This window comes from Dromiciops gliroides, chromosome 2 (genome assembly GCF_019393635.1).
Source record: "Dromiciops gliroides isolate mDroGli1 chromosome 2, mDroGli1.pri, whole genome shotgun sequence".
Classification (NCBI taxonomy): domain Eukaryota; kingdom Metazoa; phylum Chordata; class Mammalia; order Microbiotheria; family Microbiotheriidae; genus Dromiciops; species Dromiciops gliroides.
The window spans coordinates 530,779,611-530,795,859 of record NC_057862.1 but is presented as its reverse complement, the minus strand read 5'-3'; the positions used below and the strand labels follow the sequence as shown (position 1 = coordinate 530,795,859).

General features: G+C 37.7%; 1 protein-coding gene across 2 annotated transcripts in view; it reads right to left on the bottom strand.

The window, feature by feature from the left end:
- Nucleotides 1-37: 37 nt before the first annotated feature.
- DDHD2 (DDHD domain containing 2) overlaps nt 38-16,249 on the bottom strand; it is a 29,041-nt gene continuing 12,829 nt past the window's right edge. The window contains exons 6-18 of one of the 2 annotated variants that reach the window (XM_043983256.1): nt 14,629-14,718; nt 13,097-13,232; nt 11,407-11,615; nt 10,671-10,738; nt 9,119-9,241; nt 7,775-7,870; nt 6,258-6,386; nt 5,998-6,153; nt 5,297-5,399; nt 4,980-5,156; nt 4,016-4,178; nt 3,085-3,202; nt 38-2,279 (exon numbers count right to left, since the gene is read on the bottom strand). In XM_043983256.1, coding sequence (XP_043839191.1) covers nt 3,121-3,202; nt 4,016-4,178; nt 4,980-5,156; nt 5,297-5,399; nt 5,998-6,153; nt 6,258-6,386; nt 7,775-7,870; nt 9,119-9,241; nt 10,671-10,738; nt 11,407-11,615; nt 13,097-13,232; nt 14,629-14,718 — 1,532 coding nt within the window. In that variant the 3' untranslated portion in view covers nt 38-2,279; nt 3,085-3,120. Of the gene's footprint in view, nt 2,280-3,084; nt 3,203-4,015; nt 4,179-4,979; nt 5,157-5,296; nt 5,431-5,997; nt 6,154-6,257; nt 6,387-7,774; nt 7,871-9,118; nt 9,242-10,670; nt 10,739-11,406; nt 11,616-13,096; nt 13,233-14,628; nt 14,719-16,249 lie in introns of those variants that run through there. The other variant, XM_043983257.1, reaches the window with a different exon arrangement.

The following is a 16,249-nucleotide window of genomic DNA, read 5'->3' as shown; positions in this document are numbered from 1 at the left end:
GAAAAGCAGAGTAAACCCAGTAAAATAAGCAGCTAGATCTGTGAGTAAGGTTTTATTTCCGAATTCAACGAAGAATTGTATAGAGGTTCACATTATAAAAAACAAACATTTCAAAAGTGCCCCATATTGAAAAGCCAATCAGAACTGTTAGTGGTTCCATGCAGCAAACAGTTGCTTTTGCTAAAATGGGCAGTGCTAATTCTATTGCCAGGAATATGTTTAAAATGTCACTGCACTGGGAAGGATTTCAGAACAGACTAAGTAAGCTTTTCAAGATTGGTCAAGAGATTGCACATGATGCATTTTAAGTAGTGCAAGTAATATACAAATAAAAGTTAAGTCAAAGGCTGACATCCAACAAATACACACCATACATACCATGATACATCACGGGTGGGAAAAAGACAAAGCTCTTACAAACAAACATTTCTCCCCACTAATATTCCCCACTTTTAGTGCAGAGAGTGGTTAAATCTCAGCTACCTTCTTTATACCCTTTTCATCTTTGGTTACAAGGGAGCAACATTTCTTGTCATTTGGTTCATCAACTGACCTGATGCAGGCTGCATCAGAAGCATCAGCTGTTCAATGCATAGCTCAGATGCTTCCTGGGGCTTTTACCAACATTTAATTCACGCTCATCACATTTTACATAATAAACATAATAGACAATATCCCATGTAACAATATTTTCTATTGGTCAGTATTTGCTTGCAATCAGGGGGACAAGAAGAGGCCAGGTTCTGTCTTATTCTCTTCAGTCATTGAGATGAGTGTAGGACAGCCCTTTGCCAGGGAGCTTCCCTGCCTCCTAGCATTTCTCTGTAAAGGCCACTGCTATCCTGAAAATATACTGTGAGATGATTCTAGCCTTAGTACAGTGATATAATAAATTAATTTTTAAATGAAGCCTTCCTGCTTCTAGTGCTCTAAAAGTGGAGGGTGACAGTCTTCAAAAGAGTAAAGACTGTAGTGAAACTTGTAATAGTTTCACTCCCACACAGGTTAGCAATACCCAAGCCATGAAGAGAAAGACATTCACAACTTTGCAAATACCTTAAAAAAAAAAAGTGACTCACTGGCAATGGTCCTATCATATAAATTCACTTGCCCCACCACAAGTGCCAGGCCATTCCAGGCTCAGCTGGCAGTGTGTATATACTACCATGGCTATCATTTTGGCCCCCCTGGAGGCCAGGATGAGTGACATGAATGCTGCCCCAAAGCACCTGCTCAGCCTATATAGCCTGCCAAGAGCCCTTCTAATAAGCACTCAGGAGAGTGGAGCTACAACAAAGTGGCAGTTTACAAATAGCATCCTAACCATGCTTGCAGAAGGCAAACAATACCACCCTCACCCACGTGGGTTTGGCAAGAGATTTTACAAAGGTTCCGTTTCATTGAAATGGTTCCACTAGCAGACTTCCTGTTTTATTTTTAGTACATGTGGCCTAATAGAACTCATCAATCTGCAGTGTGTTTGTGCATTCTCAAAGAAAGGAAGTGATTTAGGTTTTTTTTAACCTCACCCTCCATATATATACCTGTATACTGGGCTTCCCAGCATGAGGTACAGTATGGGAAAAAAGTTTCTAAGACAGAGGTATCAAACAGGCCTGAAGAACACCATAGGAAGGCCTGGGCCAGCTTAGCATGTAATAGGGAAACATTTAACAGAATAAATAAAAAGACAATACAATACAATATAATGTGAATTTGTGGTTTTCTAAGTCAATATGAGTGGCAGGGATCTCTTTCTATTTGAGTCTGAAACTACTGTTCTAAGATATTTGATGTCTTTGGATGTAAGTACCTGATTTAACACTAGTTCAGAAGACCCTTTCCTTGGTGTAGTTTTGGCCTATTCCATGACAATGCCACTCAGACTTATGGTGCATATGCACTATAACTCTGAATACAAGTTATCTCATTACTACCCAGCTGTTAAGTTCAAGTCACAAACAACAAGGGGTTTTTCCAAATAGTTCAAGAGGAAGTTCTCTATTTACTCAAACCCAATATGTACAGGTCTATTTTGCAGCCTACATAATGCTGAGAGAAGATACTGTGAAGTAAAGATGCCCTTACCACTGGCTATGGTGAAAAGATAATCATTTTCACATGAAACCAGTGATAAAAACATATACAACATTTCCAGAAGAAGTTGATTCCTCCTCATGGCAGGCAGGGGGCAGGGGCAAGAGACAGGCCATGTTCAAGACGGTGGCAGTGGCAACAGAAAAGGTGAGTTTTCTAGAGAAGCAATCTTCAGTGTTCATCTAAAGAAGGGAAGGAAAAGAGAGGTCACTGCATAGTAGTAATTAGCAGAAACAGGGTGCACATAATACCCAACAGAGATTTTCTAGTTAGGAATCTGAACCCACAAATTTCTGTACTGGCTCCAAAGTGTTGTAAACTATGAAATCCCAAGTCAAGATTCTAAAAATGACATTTCAACAAAATCACTAATACAATACATAGATTGTTTTTGGTTTTTTGCGGGGCAATGGGAGTTAAGTGACTTGCCCAGGTCACGTGTCAACTGTCTGAGGCCGAATTTGAACTCAGGTCTTCCTGAATCCAGGGCTGGTGCTTTATCCACTGCGCCACCTAGCTGCCCCCATAGATTGTTTTTGACCAAATAGTCCCTCTGAAAATAATGAATAGCCTAGATTTTGGTGATGGAGGTGGCAGCAGAGTACAGTTACAGCTACTTAATACTCTGGAGTTTCTTTTTTTGTTTGTTTTTGGTAGGGCAATGAGGGTTAAGTGACTTGCCCAGGGTCACACAGCTAGTAAGTGTCAAGTGTCTGAGGCCGGATTTGAACTCAGGTACTCCTGACTCCAGGGCCGGTGCTCTATCCATTGCGCCACCTAGCTGCCCCTCCTAGTTCTTTATATAAGAAACTCCAGCAGCTAGATGGCGCAGTGGTAAAGCGCCGGCCCTGGAGTCAGGAGTACCTGAGTTCAAATCCGGCCTCAGACACTTAACACTTACTAGCTGTGTGACCCTGGGCAAGTCACTTCACCCCAATTGCCTCACTTAAAAAAAACCAAAAAACTAGGAGACAAATGAAAGCTTACGTTAAGCAGCCACGGATAAGGTAGAGATGGTGTTTTTCATTGGATAGGCTGATCCAAGAAGATTCCCTGGGTTTGGTAGATTTCTTTAAGGACCAATAAAACGGTATCCTCTGATTCCCTATAGAAGTAAGCAATAATATCCACACCATTAAAGATAATTCATAAAAAATGTCAGACCTTAGTTTCTAGAGATAATGGTATAAATAGACCTGGACATATTTCTTATGGTTCAGGTTGCCATCTATTACAAAATAATTCTAATCTTGTGTCTGATAATGTCTTAAATGGTGACTTTTAAAAAATATATTTTTCTAATGTAGCTAGATAAAACACCTTCTAAACTAACTTAATGAAGCTGCATTTCTAATATAAAAAATTTCACTAAACATTTATGCAGTGCTTGATGTGTGCAGAGTCCTATACTGGGATATTAAAAGGTTTGGGAAAGGTCTAATCCTTGTCCTCTTGAAGCTTTGTCTAGTTGCTACTACTACAAATTCTTCCATCAATGTTTATCTACTTTTCCATAATAGTAACGGATTTTCTTTAGTTCATCCAAACCCTCACTAATCCTTCTTGTGACCATCAAATAGCAGACATTTTATTTACATATATAGAATACATATACATAATAATAAAATATATATACATATGAGTGAAGCTAAATTATCAATTCAGGCAACTGAACCTATGACCCTGGTATCATTAACCCGATGCTCTAATCAAGTAAGCATATATATTAGAAGTGAAAAGAAATGATTTTTAATATCATTTTAAAACAACCTAGCCTGAATGAGGAAAAATTGGTTCAGTCATATAAGTAGCAACTATCCAGTTCTTCTGTAATAAACTCACATTGCCTAGGAAACCCTTTATTTCATTGTGTAGACAATAAACTATGCAAACAAGGACAAGAAAGCCCTTGGTTTACCAATAGCAGAGATGGCTTTGCAGTGCGAATAAATATTCGTTAAAGCTTTCAATAGGTTTCTCCTGTAATACATAGTCTATGCGTTGGCCCCCATTCAGCATTCCAACATTGATAGAAGGAGTTTCTTCTTTATCTGCCACAGGTGAGTCTCCTGCTTGAACATCTAGATGTCAGGAACCAAGGTAAAAGCAATCAAATTTTTATCTTTCTTTTCTTACTCTAAACTCCCAATTTACTATTAAATTGTTGTCCCCTGTACAGAGGAATAGCATGCTTTTCTCAATCCCTCCCTTAAGACTTCTCCGTTCCTGCTGGTTTCATTTAAATCAGAAGTCACCAGCCTACAGCCTGTCACCTATTTTTATCTTAGCTCATAAGCTAAGAATGTTGGCTTCTGTGTTGTTTTTTTAATGTTCATTTAACAAAATGCAAAAAAATCCTGTGGGCCACATAAAAACAGTTGATGGGCCCTTGGCACGTGGGCCATAATTTGCTGACCCCTGATTTAAAGCACTTGCATTCTTTCCACTCCAGCTACTTCACTGGCTCTGTTTTTTGACAGTGATCTTTTATTTCACGAAATAAATCTGAACACTGCCAAAGCTCAGTGAGAAAGGAAATGCTAAAGCCAAAGGGCTGTGGGATTAACAAGCAGTAGACAAGTACCTAGACTATCCCAGATTTAGCCTAAGGAACCAGAGTGTAAAACCAGAGGAACAGAGGTAGTGTAAACTATCTAATGAGTCCCAAAGAAACTCTCCTTTGAAGGAGAAACAAGTGCTTTCATAAGACTTTCCAGGCAAGAAACAGTTGGGATTTTATTCACTACTGTTTCCATAACTTGTGGCCTTCAAGGCCTACAGAAGCCACCAAACAGGAATGAAAAAAAAAAAAGCCCAATGCCTGTGGGTAACAGAAGGATTCCCCAGTCTAATACAGAAACCAATTATACAGCTTCACCAACCACTAGGCTTCTCTGGAATGGGTTCAGGTTCAGGCTCAGTTTCATCTGCAGCAGCTGCTTCTGTGGCCTGAAGGGCTGGGTATGGAGTTCTGGTAAAAGACTTCCAGGCCATTCGTAGGGAACTCAGCACATTGTTCTTTAAGTCCATGCTCATCCGGGTCAAGCCTTCTCTCAGTTCTAAAACACACATTGGTAAAAAGAATTATAACAAGTTGAGTATTCAGTGCAAAAGCAAAGAGAACAGGCCAGAAGCCATGACCATTGTCATGGTCCAAACCACCAGTTCTAGACCTGTCGGATTCTTAACTCGGCCTTACCCAAATGCATCCTTTTCCTGCCTTTATGATGCGGGATCAACATAGGCTCAAATTCCACTCCTGGAACCACCATTGGCTCAATCCTATATGCCACAGGGTCAAACTGCATAGAAAAGCAATAGCTAGACTTACTTCTGCCAGAGAAAGACAAGAAGAGACAAGCAGTCACAAGCTCACTACAGAAAGGTAAAAAAAGAGAAATTATGTCTTTTCCAAGCCAGTAATTTCAGTACAACAATGTAGGAAAGAAACAAACAAAACAAACAAGCAATTATCATACACACAGTTTGCTAGTTGCCTCTACTACTAAAGAGTTCCAACTGGGTTCCAACTTACCATTTCAACCTTATTATATATTTACACCCTATTCACATATTCCATTGTTTAGACAAATTGGCCTTCTAGCTGTTCCTCCCATATGACAATCTCCATTCTTAAAATTCCTAGTTTCCTTCAGAACTCAATTTAAATGCCACCTTAATGTGAATGATACCTGTTTTCCTTTAACTCTCCTCACTCCAAATTACCTTGGGTTTATTTTGCATATATTTAAGTACATGTTGGTTCTCCAATAGAATATAAGCTCCTTGAAGGCAGAGAGATTTTAGTCTCTGTATCCCAAGTACCTGACACATAGCAGGTGACAACTATAAAGTGACTGGTGATCAACTGAGGTAAAGCCATAATCACAGAGTACTTACAGGGTGATAAATATTGAAGAAACCTTTGCATGTTGGAAGTTTGTAGTTGGGATCAATTCTTTTCAGTCCTCGGACAGTAAGGAACATTCCAATAGGAGATCCAAAGGCAAAAAAGATGTCTGGTTTATAAATCAGTCTAGGGTATTTCACAGAAGCCTAAAGAAGTAGGGAAAGGAGGGAAAACACCACTTGCAAATTATGTCTTTGTTTCTAGAACACACATTATTCAAAATGCCCCCCAAAAAGAAATTTATTGTTACCTGACCAATGCTAATATCCAAATACTCATCATTTCCAGCACCATCAGTACTATTACAATCTTTGATTTTTTCTGAAAGTACAGGTAAATTCCCTCCAAAAACTGGCTGCTGATTCTGTTTGTTAATACCCTGAGAAATTTAAAACAAACAAAAAAACCCAAATAAACTCAAATTCCTTAGAGGTGTCTTACAAGACAATCAGCTAAAGGATTAAACAATTTATTTTTTACTTTTAAAAGGCAATGGAGGGGGGCGGCTAGGTGGCTCAGTGGATAAAGCAACAGCCCCGGATTCAGGAGTACCTGAGTTCAAACCCAGCCTCAGACACTTGACACTTACTAGCTGTGTGACCCTGGGCAAGTCACTTAACCCTCATTGCCCAGCAGAAAAAAAAAAAAGGCAATGGAGCAGGGCAGCTAGGTGGCACAGTGGATAAAGCAACAGCCCCGGATTCAGGAGTACCTGAGTTCAAACCCAGCCTCAGACACTTGACACTTACTAGCTGTGTGACCCTGGGCAAGTCACTTAACCCTCATTGCCTCGCAAAAAAAAAAAAATCATCTTTGGGGGCAGCTAGGTGAACACTTACTAGCTGTGTGATCCTGGGCAAGTCACTTAACCCCAATTGCCTCACCAAAAAAAAAAAAAAAGGCAATGGAGCAAGAAGGAAAATACTTTTGAAATGGTGGCCAGTAAAGCCAAAAGAAGGAAAAGACAGGGTTAGCTAGGTGGTACAGTGGATAGAGCACCAGCCCTGGAGTCAGGAGTACCTGAGTTCAAATCCGGCCTCAGAAACTTAACACTTACTAGCTGTGTGACCCTGGGCAAGTCACTTAACCCCAATAGCCCCACAAAAAAAAAAAAAAAAAAAAGGAAAAGACACTTAGAAAACAAGAGGGGACAACAGCTGCCTGACAGCAATGCTGAAATATTTCTATACACTCTCCAAAGTGTTGTGCAAATTGGAACAGCCAACTGGGCAAGAGTTGGTAAAACATTAGCCAACTAGCTAGAAAAAAAACCAGATAAAGAAAAAGAGATAAAGAAATGGAATAGAAGATAAAGGAGAAAAATAGATAAAGGAAAACTGGGCAGGAAATGTCTATTTACTAGGAAATTCTATGAACTACTTTAACTGCCACATCAGAGAGTATATAATGTATTTCATTGGCATGAGAAATGAAACAAGAAATATGGAACAAGAAAATAAAGCCAAATAAAAAACTGAAAGACTAAATCAAACAAATTTCTTAAGGATTGGGAAACATTCAACAGTTGAAGAAATCCAAGACTGGCAGAAGGTCAGAGAAGGTTGGAATTCTGGGAACACTAACATGTTTAGTAGATGTGGATGAGGTACAAGAGACTGACTTCCAAAAAGAGAGTCAAAAACCAGAATATCACCTCTCTACCCACTTACAATGAGAAACGCTCAGACAGACAGAAGGATTTGACAACCTGACAGAGATATATCACCAAACAAGAGAATGAATTTTAGCACAATATAAGTTTATTACCTGTTTGTTTTCCCCATTTGTAAAATAGTTTAGTATCTTCTTTCTTGGTCCCAAAGGAATTCCTATTTCCTGAAGATCTTTGTCTGTACACAAAGCCTAGGCACAGAGAATCAAATGCCTTACTTCTAGGTAAATATGACAAGTGTTGAGTTTCCTGAAGAGAATAGAGCCAGGCCTTCTAAATGGGTTACGATTTATGCTTCTATTTAACATAGACATTCTGCATCACTCTAGCTCCCCAATATCAGTTTCATTTAAAAGGTTACAAAAGAATTATAAAAAGCGATTTAAACTTCAAAAATGTCAATGTTATAATGATACAAATATCACTACTTTGCTATAGAAGATAGAACCTATTCTCATGCAGGAAGAAATCCTAATTAGTTAAGATTCCATTAAGGACCTATGTCTTCCAAGAACTAACCTAACTGCAAACACTTGTCAACAGAGGTTTGGCCACTAAATGATGCTTTTTTTTGGACCATACCATTAAGACTCTCTCCCCAAAGCACTGAGGGATGCAATTGTGGATCTTTTGAAATACTTATGCACATAAAAATATCAGTTCTTAAAACTAAATAGGATATTAAAAACTTTTTGTTATTCAAGAGTCAATCATTAAACTTGCCATAGTAAAAATATTTTTTCACTTACTAGATAGATTCTTGCTGTCCTTTTATACCTACATATTGTGTCACCTGTTTTAGACTTTAAAATTCCACGGAATAGGAACATAACATTAAACTATACAGCAGTATACATGTGAGCAATCAACAAATCCTGAAAGGTAACAAAAGCTCCTAAGGGTAAGTACTATATTCTGTACTCAGCCAAACATACTATATTCAATATATACATATTCATATATATTCAATAAAGATCTCTCAAAGACACCAGCAAGTAACAAAAATATTGAGGTAACTCAATACAAGGTATAACAACTACTTTGTCAGTATTGTAATGATTGGAATGACGCCACCTACTGGAGACTTACTATAGAAAAACTTCACCATGAAGTGAAGGTCTTTGAGGGCAAGACCATGAGTCTTTTCTTTGGCATCAGGAAGTGACATTTGCTTGTGGGAGGAAGAAGGGGGGAGCCAGGCGCTCTGACTGAAGGCTTTTTCCTGGGGACGCTGGTGGAGAAGAGAGCTAGAAATGCGCTCTCCCTTTAGTAGATAGGAATCTAGGCCTTTTCTTCTCCCTTTACCAAATTCTTATTCTCCTTAATAAATGCTCAAAAGTCTAACTCTTGCTAAAGCTTATAATTTATTGGCGACCACTCATTAGATATTTTAGACAGTTTAGCTAGAATTTTACCCTTAACAGTATATAGATTTTTACCAGAGCTGCTTTATCTATTTTCTCCTTCTTAAAGAGATTATAGAATTCAGAGAGTTGAAGTTTCTTCAAATCTTCTTCCAGGTCCAGTGTACCTCCTTGATCCAAAACAACTCTTGGAGTAACCTGGAAATTACAGAATAAAGTAAGTAACTGAGAGACAATAAAACTAGTCAAATCCTAGTTAGTTCTATGCTATTAAAAGAAAACATCCTTTCAATTAACTAGTAAACAAACCTTTCAGGGAATATACGCTACTGGGGTGGGGAGGGAAGATGGAGGGGAATGTTATTTCTCCATTTATTGAGAAGTGTCTGTTGTACTGAAAATAAAATATGGGAAATCATTTTAAAATATGAAGATCTCATTTTATAAAATTAAATTACAGAATTCTCATGTGCTGATATTTATACTGTCATTAATATCACTTCAATGATATTTTGTTAGTAATAAAATATCATTTGTTAATATGGGTTTTTTTTTTTAATATAAAGAAGCCTATCAGATTCAGGTACCTTAAAAAGAACAAAACAGACATGAAAATCTAGGTTTACACAAAACACAAATAAGAATGTATTCTATTTTTTTAAATTAATTAATTAATTAATTATTTTATTTTTTTGGTGAGGCAATTGGGGTTAAGTGACCTGCCCAGGGTCACACAGCTAGTAAGTGTTATGTGTCTGAGGCCAGATTTGAACTCAGGTACTACTGACTCCAGGGCCAGTGCTCTATCCACTGTGCCACCTAGCTGCCCCGTATTCTATTTTTAAAATAATTTATCATTATCAACAAACACTTATTAAGCATCTACAATGCATTAGGTTCTGGGAAAACAAAAAACCAGACACAATAATTGGTGTGTCTTCATGGGGTTTATAGTTTAGTTTGGGGAAGCATTAAAAATAACTAATAGAACATAACATAATCTGTGTTAAGATGCCAAATGGATGGCAAGAACAATTGTAAGCAATTTACAAAAGAACTAGCAATACTTTTTTTTTTTTAAGTGAGGCAATTGGGGTTAAGTGACTTGCCCAGGGGTCACACAGCTAGTAAATGTTAATTGTCTGAGGCTGGATTTGAACTCAGGTACTCCTGACTCCAGGGCCAGTACCCTATCCACTGTGTACCCCCTAGCTGCCCCCTAGCAGTACTTAAAAAAAAACAAAAACCAACAACGACAAAACAGGAAGCTCTCCTAGTGCACTTAAAATATGAACTAATTGATAAATATTCCATTTTTTATACAATACTTAGGTTCCTCATATGTAGACTATAGGGAATGAATAGTAGATGATGTTTAAATTTCCTTATATAACCCTATAATCTTACAACTGGTTAAGTCCATAAATATGCATCATATAAGTCTATTTTTAGTTACTTAATACTTCTGCTACACACTGTAAAACACCTCTGCCACCAAAGAATACTATAGTAAATCCTATATTTACATTTACTTACATTGAAATGCCCTTAAACTCAATCAGACTGACCTCAACTTGGAAACCAGAGTCTAAATGCCAAAGTTTAACCCACTAAAGAAGTAATTTACCTTTCTACTGTCATTGTCCTCCAAAGGATCTTTCTGATTTGTTAGGAGATCAAACAATATAAGTGAGCCTGAAAAAAAAAGGGGGGGGAGGGGTGAAGGGGAAGAGAAGAAAGCAAGAAAAATCCAGTTTGTTATTCCTAGTTTGTTCTTTTACCAAAAAGGCAAAAACAAGATAATGGCCTAATGGCCTGCTGTAAATAAGTCTGAAAAACAAAAATCCTTTCCCCTTTATTCAAATGCCTACTCCAAATACTTTACACGGGCCTTCAGCTGTACACCACAGAACCTAATACAGACCCAAAGGAGAATAGTCTCCCAAGCATAGGGAGGTAGCACAGTGGTATGGAAAACAGTATTAGGTTTGGGATCAAAGCCCTGGGTTTAGGTCCATGGTCTTATTAGCTGTGTGACTTTAGCTAGGCCTTTATCCACTTTAAACCTCAGTTTTCAATCCATCCTCTCCATAGCTTGTCTGTCCACAGCTGTTGGCATGCTGTCTTCCCATTACATTGTAAGCAGATTGAGGGCAAGGAATATCTTTTCTTTGTACCCCCAGTGCTTAGCACAGTGTCTGACACACAGCAGGCATTAATAAATGTTCTTGGTCTGACTTATTTTCCTCATCTGTAAACTGCTCTTAATACTTACATGACTTATCTCACAGGATTGTGAGGATAAAGTGAGATAATGCATAAAAAAACCTTGTGCACACATAAATGTTAGCCTTTATTATTACCTAAACTATGACCAGCTATGGATACACCCCCTTTGAAATTAGGGTTCCTCTGCAGAAAGAGTTTGTATATTCGGTTCATTTCAGAAGCAACTGTGTCCACAATAGTCTGACAGTAGGTGGGGCTATTATAAAAGAAGACATCTAGGATCGTATCATTGGTGAAGTGTCGAAGACGGTTGATGCTGGGCAGAGTAATTCTCCTCAGATCTCTGAAAAGAGAAGAGAGAAATTTTACCTGGATACCCAAATAAAAGTGCTATAGCCAATGCCATATTATCTTCCAGAAACAAATTTGTTTTGAATACTTAGATATGAGAAGAGTTTGTCTAAAAGCATGCCATTTCCCATGTCTCAGAAAAATCGTTTATCAAGTCTTTTTTGGTAGGTAGGGAAGAGGAAAGAAAAAGGCAGCATCTTCCTTGAGAAGTGTTTCATAGTTCTGTCAGCCAACAAAAGGAAAGGCTCATCAGAATGAGATATAACCTGTAGGAGCTGTGCTCTGAAAGCAAGGAGCAGCTGAAAGGAGTCAAGAGCAAAGAGAAGGCTACCTGTGGGAAGGGAAGAGCCAGGGAGTAGCAAAGACACAGACATTAGCCAGTCTCAGGTACCCATTGAGGAAAAGTCCATTCTAGTGTTTCCAGCATAATCAACATTGAAGTGAAGGAGCCCCTGACTCCAGCTCACTTAAAGAATATGAGTTATCTACCCAGAAAAAGCATCAAGACAGTAGTTAACATGTACAAAGATAACAGGTACGAAGAACTAAAAAACAGAGGCTTGAAAAAGTTAATTTTCCCCTAGAGCCTAGGGTGAAAAAGCAAGGTCCTCTCTTCTTGCCATGCTTTTGGAAAAACCATTCGCCTCGGGGCAGCTAGATGGCACAGTGCATAAAGCACTGGCCTTGGATTCAGGAGGACCTGAGTTCAAATTCAGCCTCAGACACTTGACACTTACTAGCTGTGTGACCTTGGGCAAGTCACTTAACCCCCATTACCCTGGGCAGGGGGAAGGAGAAAATAATTCACCTCTTGGTCATCTGCTGCATTCACTGCCACTCCTGTAAAGGCCTTCCTTCTTCCCATAATTCACAACAGATGTCCTTACCCCACCTAACTTTGCTGGTATCATGTCTTTTGAAAGGGCACTTAAAACATTCAGTTTTTAACTGGCCTTGGCTGTCAGATTGTCAATGAAAGTGCTACTGTTACTTCTCTCAAGTTTGGGAATTTCTTACCTTCTTTAAAAGCTGAACATATATTACTAAGATGTATGGAAATAAAGACAAAGCAAGATTGTGTATGCTGTGGGAAGGAATCCTTGTTTAGCAATGTTGTTGAGGAGCCAATGTAGCTCCAGGGATATGTAGTGATGATACAATAAAAAATGTTCCAAGATAATTCCCTTTCATCCCATAAGAATTTTGTTTAATCTGAAGGGTGGTTCAGAATTTAATCATCTGACCCTCTAGAAAGAAACATAGGAGTCTAGATTTCTTGGTAGTGTAAGAGACCACAATGGACTTCTACTGATGCCACAAATATCCCTAGATACTTCAATGAACAGGAGAAAGAAAAAGAAGGAAGAAATCCCTATTACAAAACTTCAATAATGTGCTCGACAGCACATAGACAAAGCTTCAATAAGTACATAATCACACTTCACTATCTCAAAGGTTCAAGATTTCACTCACACATCCACACCCGTAGAATGCAAAGGGCTATGCCAGTTGACAGGAAGAAACTCTACCCGGCCAATCTGTTGTTGTTCTTGAGCTTTCTTAAAGTGTGTCTGTAGCAGATTCAAGGAAACGCCACGGAAATCGTTAACTGGGAGGAAAAAAAATTCCATTCTGAATCAGTAATTTATCTAACTATATCCTCTTTTAATACTTTTTGGACTTTATAACATAGCTTCTAAAAGCTAACTAACTTCCCTTAGCAGGGAAAGGGGGGAGGAGGGAAAGTTAGGGATTAAGGAGAATTTATCTATTTAAATAATCATCATAGGGGCAGCTAGGTAGCACAGTAGATAGAGCACCAGCCCTGGAGTCAGGAGGACCTGAGTTCAAATCCAGCCTCAGACATTTGACACTTACTAGCTGTGTGACCCTTGGCAAGTCACTTAACCCCAATTGTCTTGCCAAAAAACATAATCATCATAACCTAAAAATAATTTTATTATAAAATGTTGATTTCAAACTAATTTCTGTTCTGTCACAGGAAGCTTTCCACAAACAGCTTATAGCTTGCTGTCAGTAAGCCATACCATCACATTCTTTAACAATCTCTAGTTACTTATCACACTTATTGGGAGTAAGCAGAATCATGAAAACAACCATACACAATGCTACAACATAAAAGGAAAAAACAGTAACAATAAAACCATCATATTAAATGTTTCAAAATTATAATGAGCAAGCTTGCCTGCTCCCCCCCAAAAAAGCCCAGGTGTGAAAAAAAACTCCCTACCCCTCACCCCTGACTTCTCTGCAGATGTCAGGGAGCATGACTATGGAATACTACATATAATGTCAGACTTTTTTGATATGTTGATTAGTTTTGCTGAATTCTTTTTTCCTTTCTTTCTCCTCTTTTTTAATCCTTTATTATAAAGAGATGATTCTTTGAGAGGGATTTAGTAGGAAATGTAGGTGATGTAAAAAATTTAAGCTATTAAGTGAAAAATAATACTAACTGTTGGAAAATACTTGTCACACAAAATCTATCTTCCATAAGACAATTCCAGCACATAATCACACTGCTTAAGATGGTTGGTTTGAATGTTGATTGCTGAATTGGATATTCTGACTGAACTACTTTTACAAAACAAAGTTTGTTAGGTGAATCTATAAAAAAAAAACTCAACCTACAAAGAGTTTCAAAAAGGCTTTTCTTTTTTACCTTGACCACTACCAACCTTAACATCCTCTTGACATTTATGGTGTTTCAGATAGAGAAACCACATTTCTACAAGTACTTAGGACATGGTCACATATCACGTACTAATTAAGAGATTATCTATTATCCATGTATTATCCTTAGAGATTCAATAGCATTTTATTTCTAAGTTAAGAAGCTTGGCTGTTCAGCAGTCTTCTTTAAGTCCTCCAAATCTGATTATACCACCAAGGTTACAGCCAAGCAACAATGCTTGTTGCAGCCTGCAGGTATATTTTCTGAACAATGTGTAGGAAATCCAATCACATATATATTTTACACTTACCACACTGTACAATGCTTCTAAATCGAAGGTCACAAGCTGGTCCAATTCCATGGACCACAAAAACCAGATGATCTATTTGTAAGGGTTCTCCTAGAAATTAAATCAAAAGACCAGTCAACATGCCTAACTGATTATGAAAACTGATAATATTCTAATTTAAATGGGCAAGATAACAATAAATATTGTAAGGAACTATGCTAAAACAAAGCTCCATCTTAGTGTTACTTTTATTTGACTCTTTTTAAATAACTGTTTTTGGAAGAAGTCTATAAAAATATTTTCTGATAAATTTATCCATCAGATAATCAGCATCCAAATTCTCAACAGTTTCAGTAAAAGTTCAGTACCAGGACTTTATCCAAAGGAATATAACTCTATAATATAGTTATGTCAATTCAAAAGCCAAGAAGAAAAGAGACTAAAATACTCAATTTAAATATGTTGTGAAATTAAAAACCAGCCATGATTCATCAAGGTCATTCTAAAATCTGCTTTTTTATATAGTCAATAACCATCTAAAATAAGTATCATCAGGAACATATCAAACGTGTGTTATGAAAAGTCACTTCCTAGAAATAAGGCTGTTAGCTGGTTTCTATGTTAATTCTGTATAGTGTTATGGAAAGAGAGGTGAACTTGGAAATCAAGTGACCTAGCTTCAAATCCTGGCTGTGATGTTTACAAGAAGTATGACACTGGGTAAGTCATTTAACTTCTCTGTGTCTCTCAAATAAAATCAGGACAATTAGGAAGAAAGAATTTTGTAAACCTTAAAAAGTACCATATAAATGTGAGATATCACTATTATATATGACTAATTTGCCTTTAAAGAAGAATACCGTGGGGGCAGCTAGGTGGCATAGTGGATAAAGCACCGGCCCTGGATTCAGGAGGACCTGAGTTCAAATCTGCCATCAGACACTTGACACTTACTAGCTGTGTGACCCTGGACAAGTCACTTAACCCTTATTGCCCCACTAAAAAAAGAAGAAGAAGAATACTGTGAAGAAGAAATATTCTTAGTAAATAAAAGCAGATGAGAAAAGTATAGCATTTGATAAACACAAAGATCCCAACTATGGGAACAAGGACTCACTATCTGACACAAAAAAAAGAGCTAGGAAAAAGAGGAAAGCAGTCTAGAAGAAATTGGATTTAGACCAATATCTATATATACATATATGTACATCTGTTTGTGTATGTCAAGATGTACTGCAAGTGGATAAATGATGTAGATATTAAAAGATCACACCATACACAAATTAGAAGCAAGAAAAAGAAATAATTACTACAACTATGAATAAAGGAAGAGCTTATGACCAAAAAATAATAGTGGGGGCGGCTAGGTGGCACAGTGGATAAAGCACCGACCCTGGATTCAGGAGGACCTGAGTTCAAATCCAGCCTCAGACACTCGACACTTACTAGCTGTGTGACCCTGGGCAAGTCACTTAACCCCCATTGCCCCGCAAAAAAATAAAATAAAATAACAATAGAGATGATCTCAGAAGATACATGGACATTTTTCCCGTAAAACCATAGATCTCTATTATGTACAACTTGCTTTTCTTTTTAATATATAAAAAATTCCATAACTTACATGTAAAGCTATCAAGTTTAT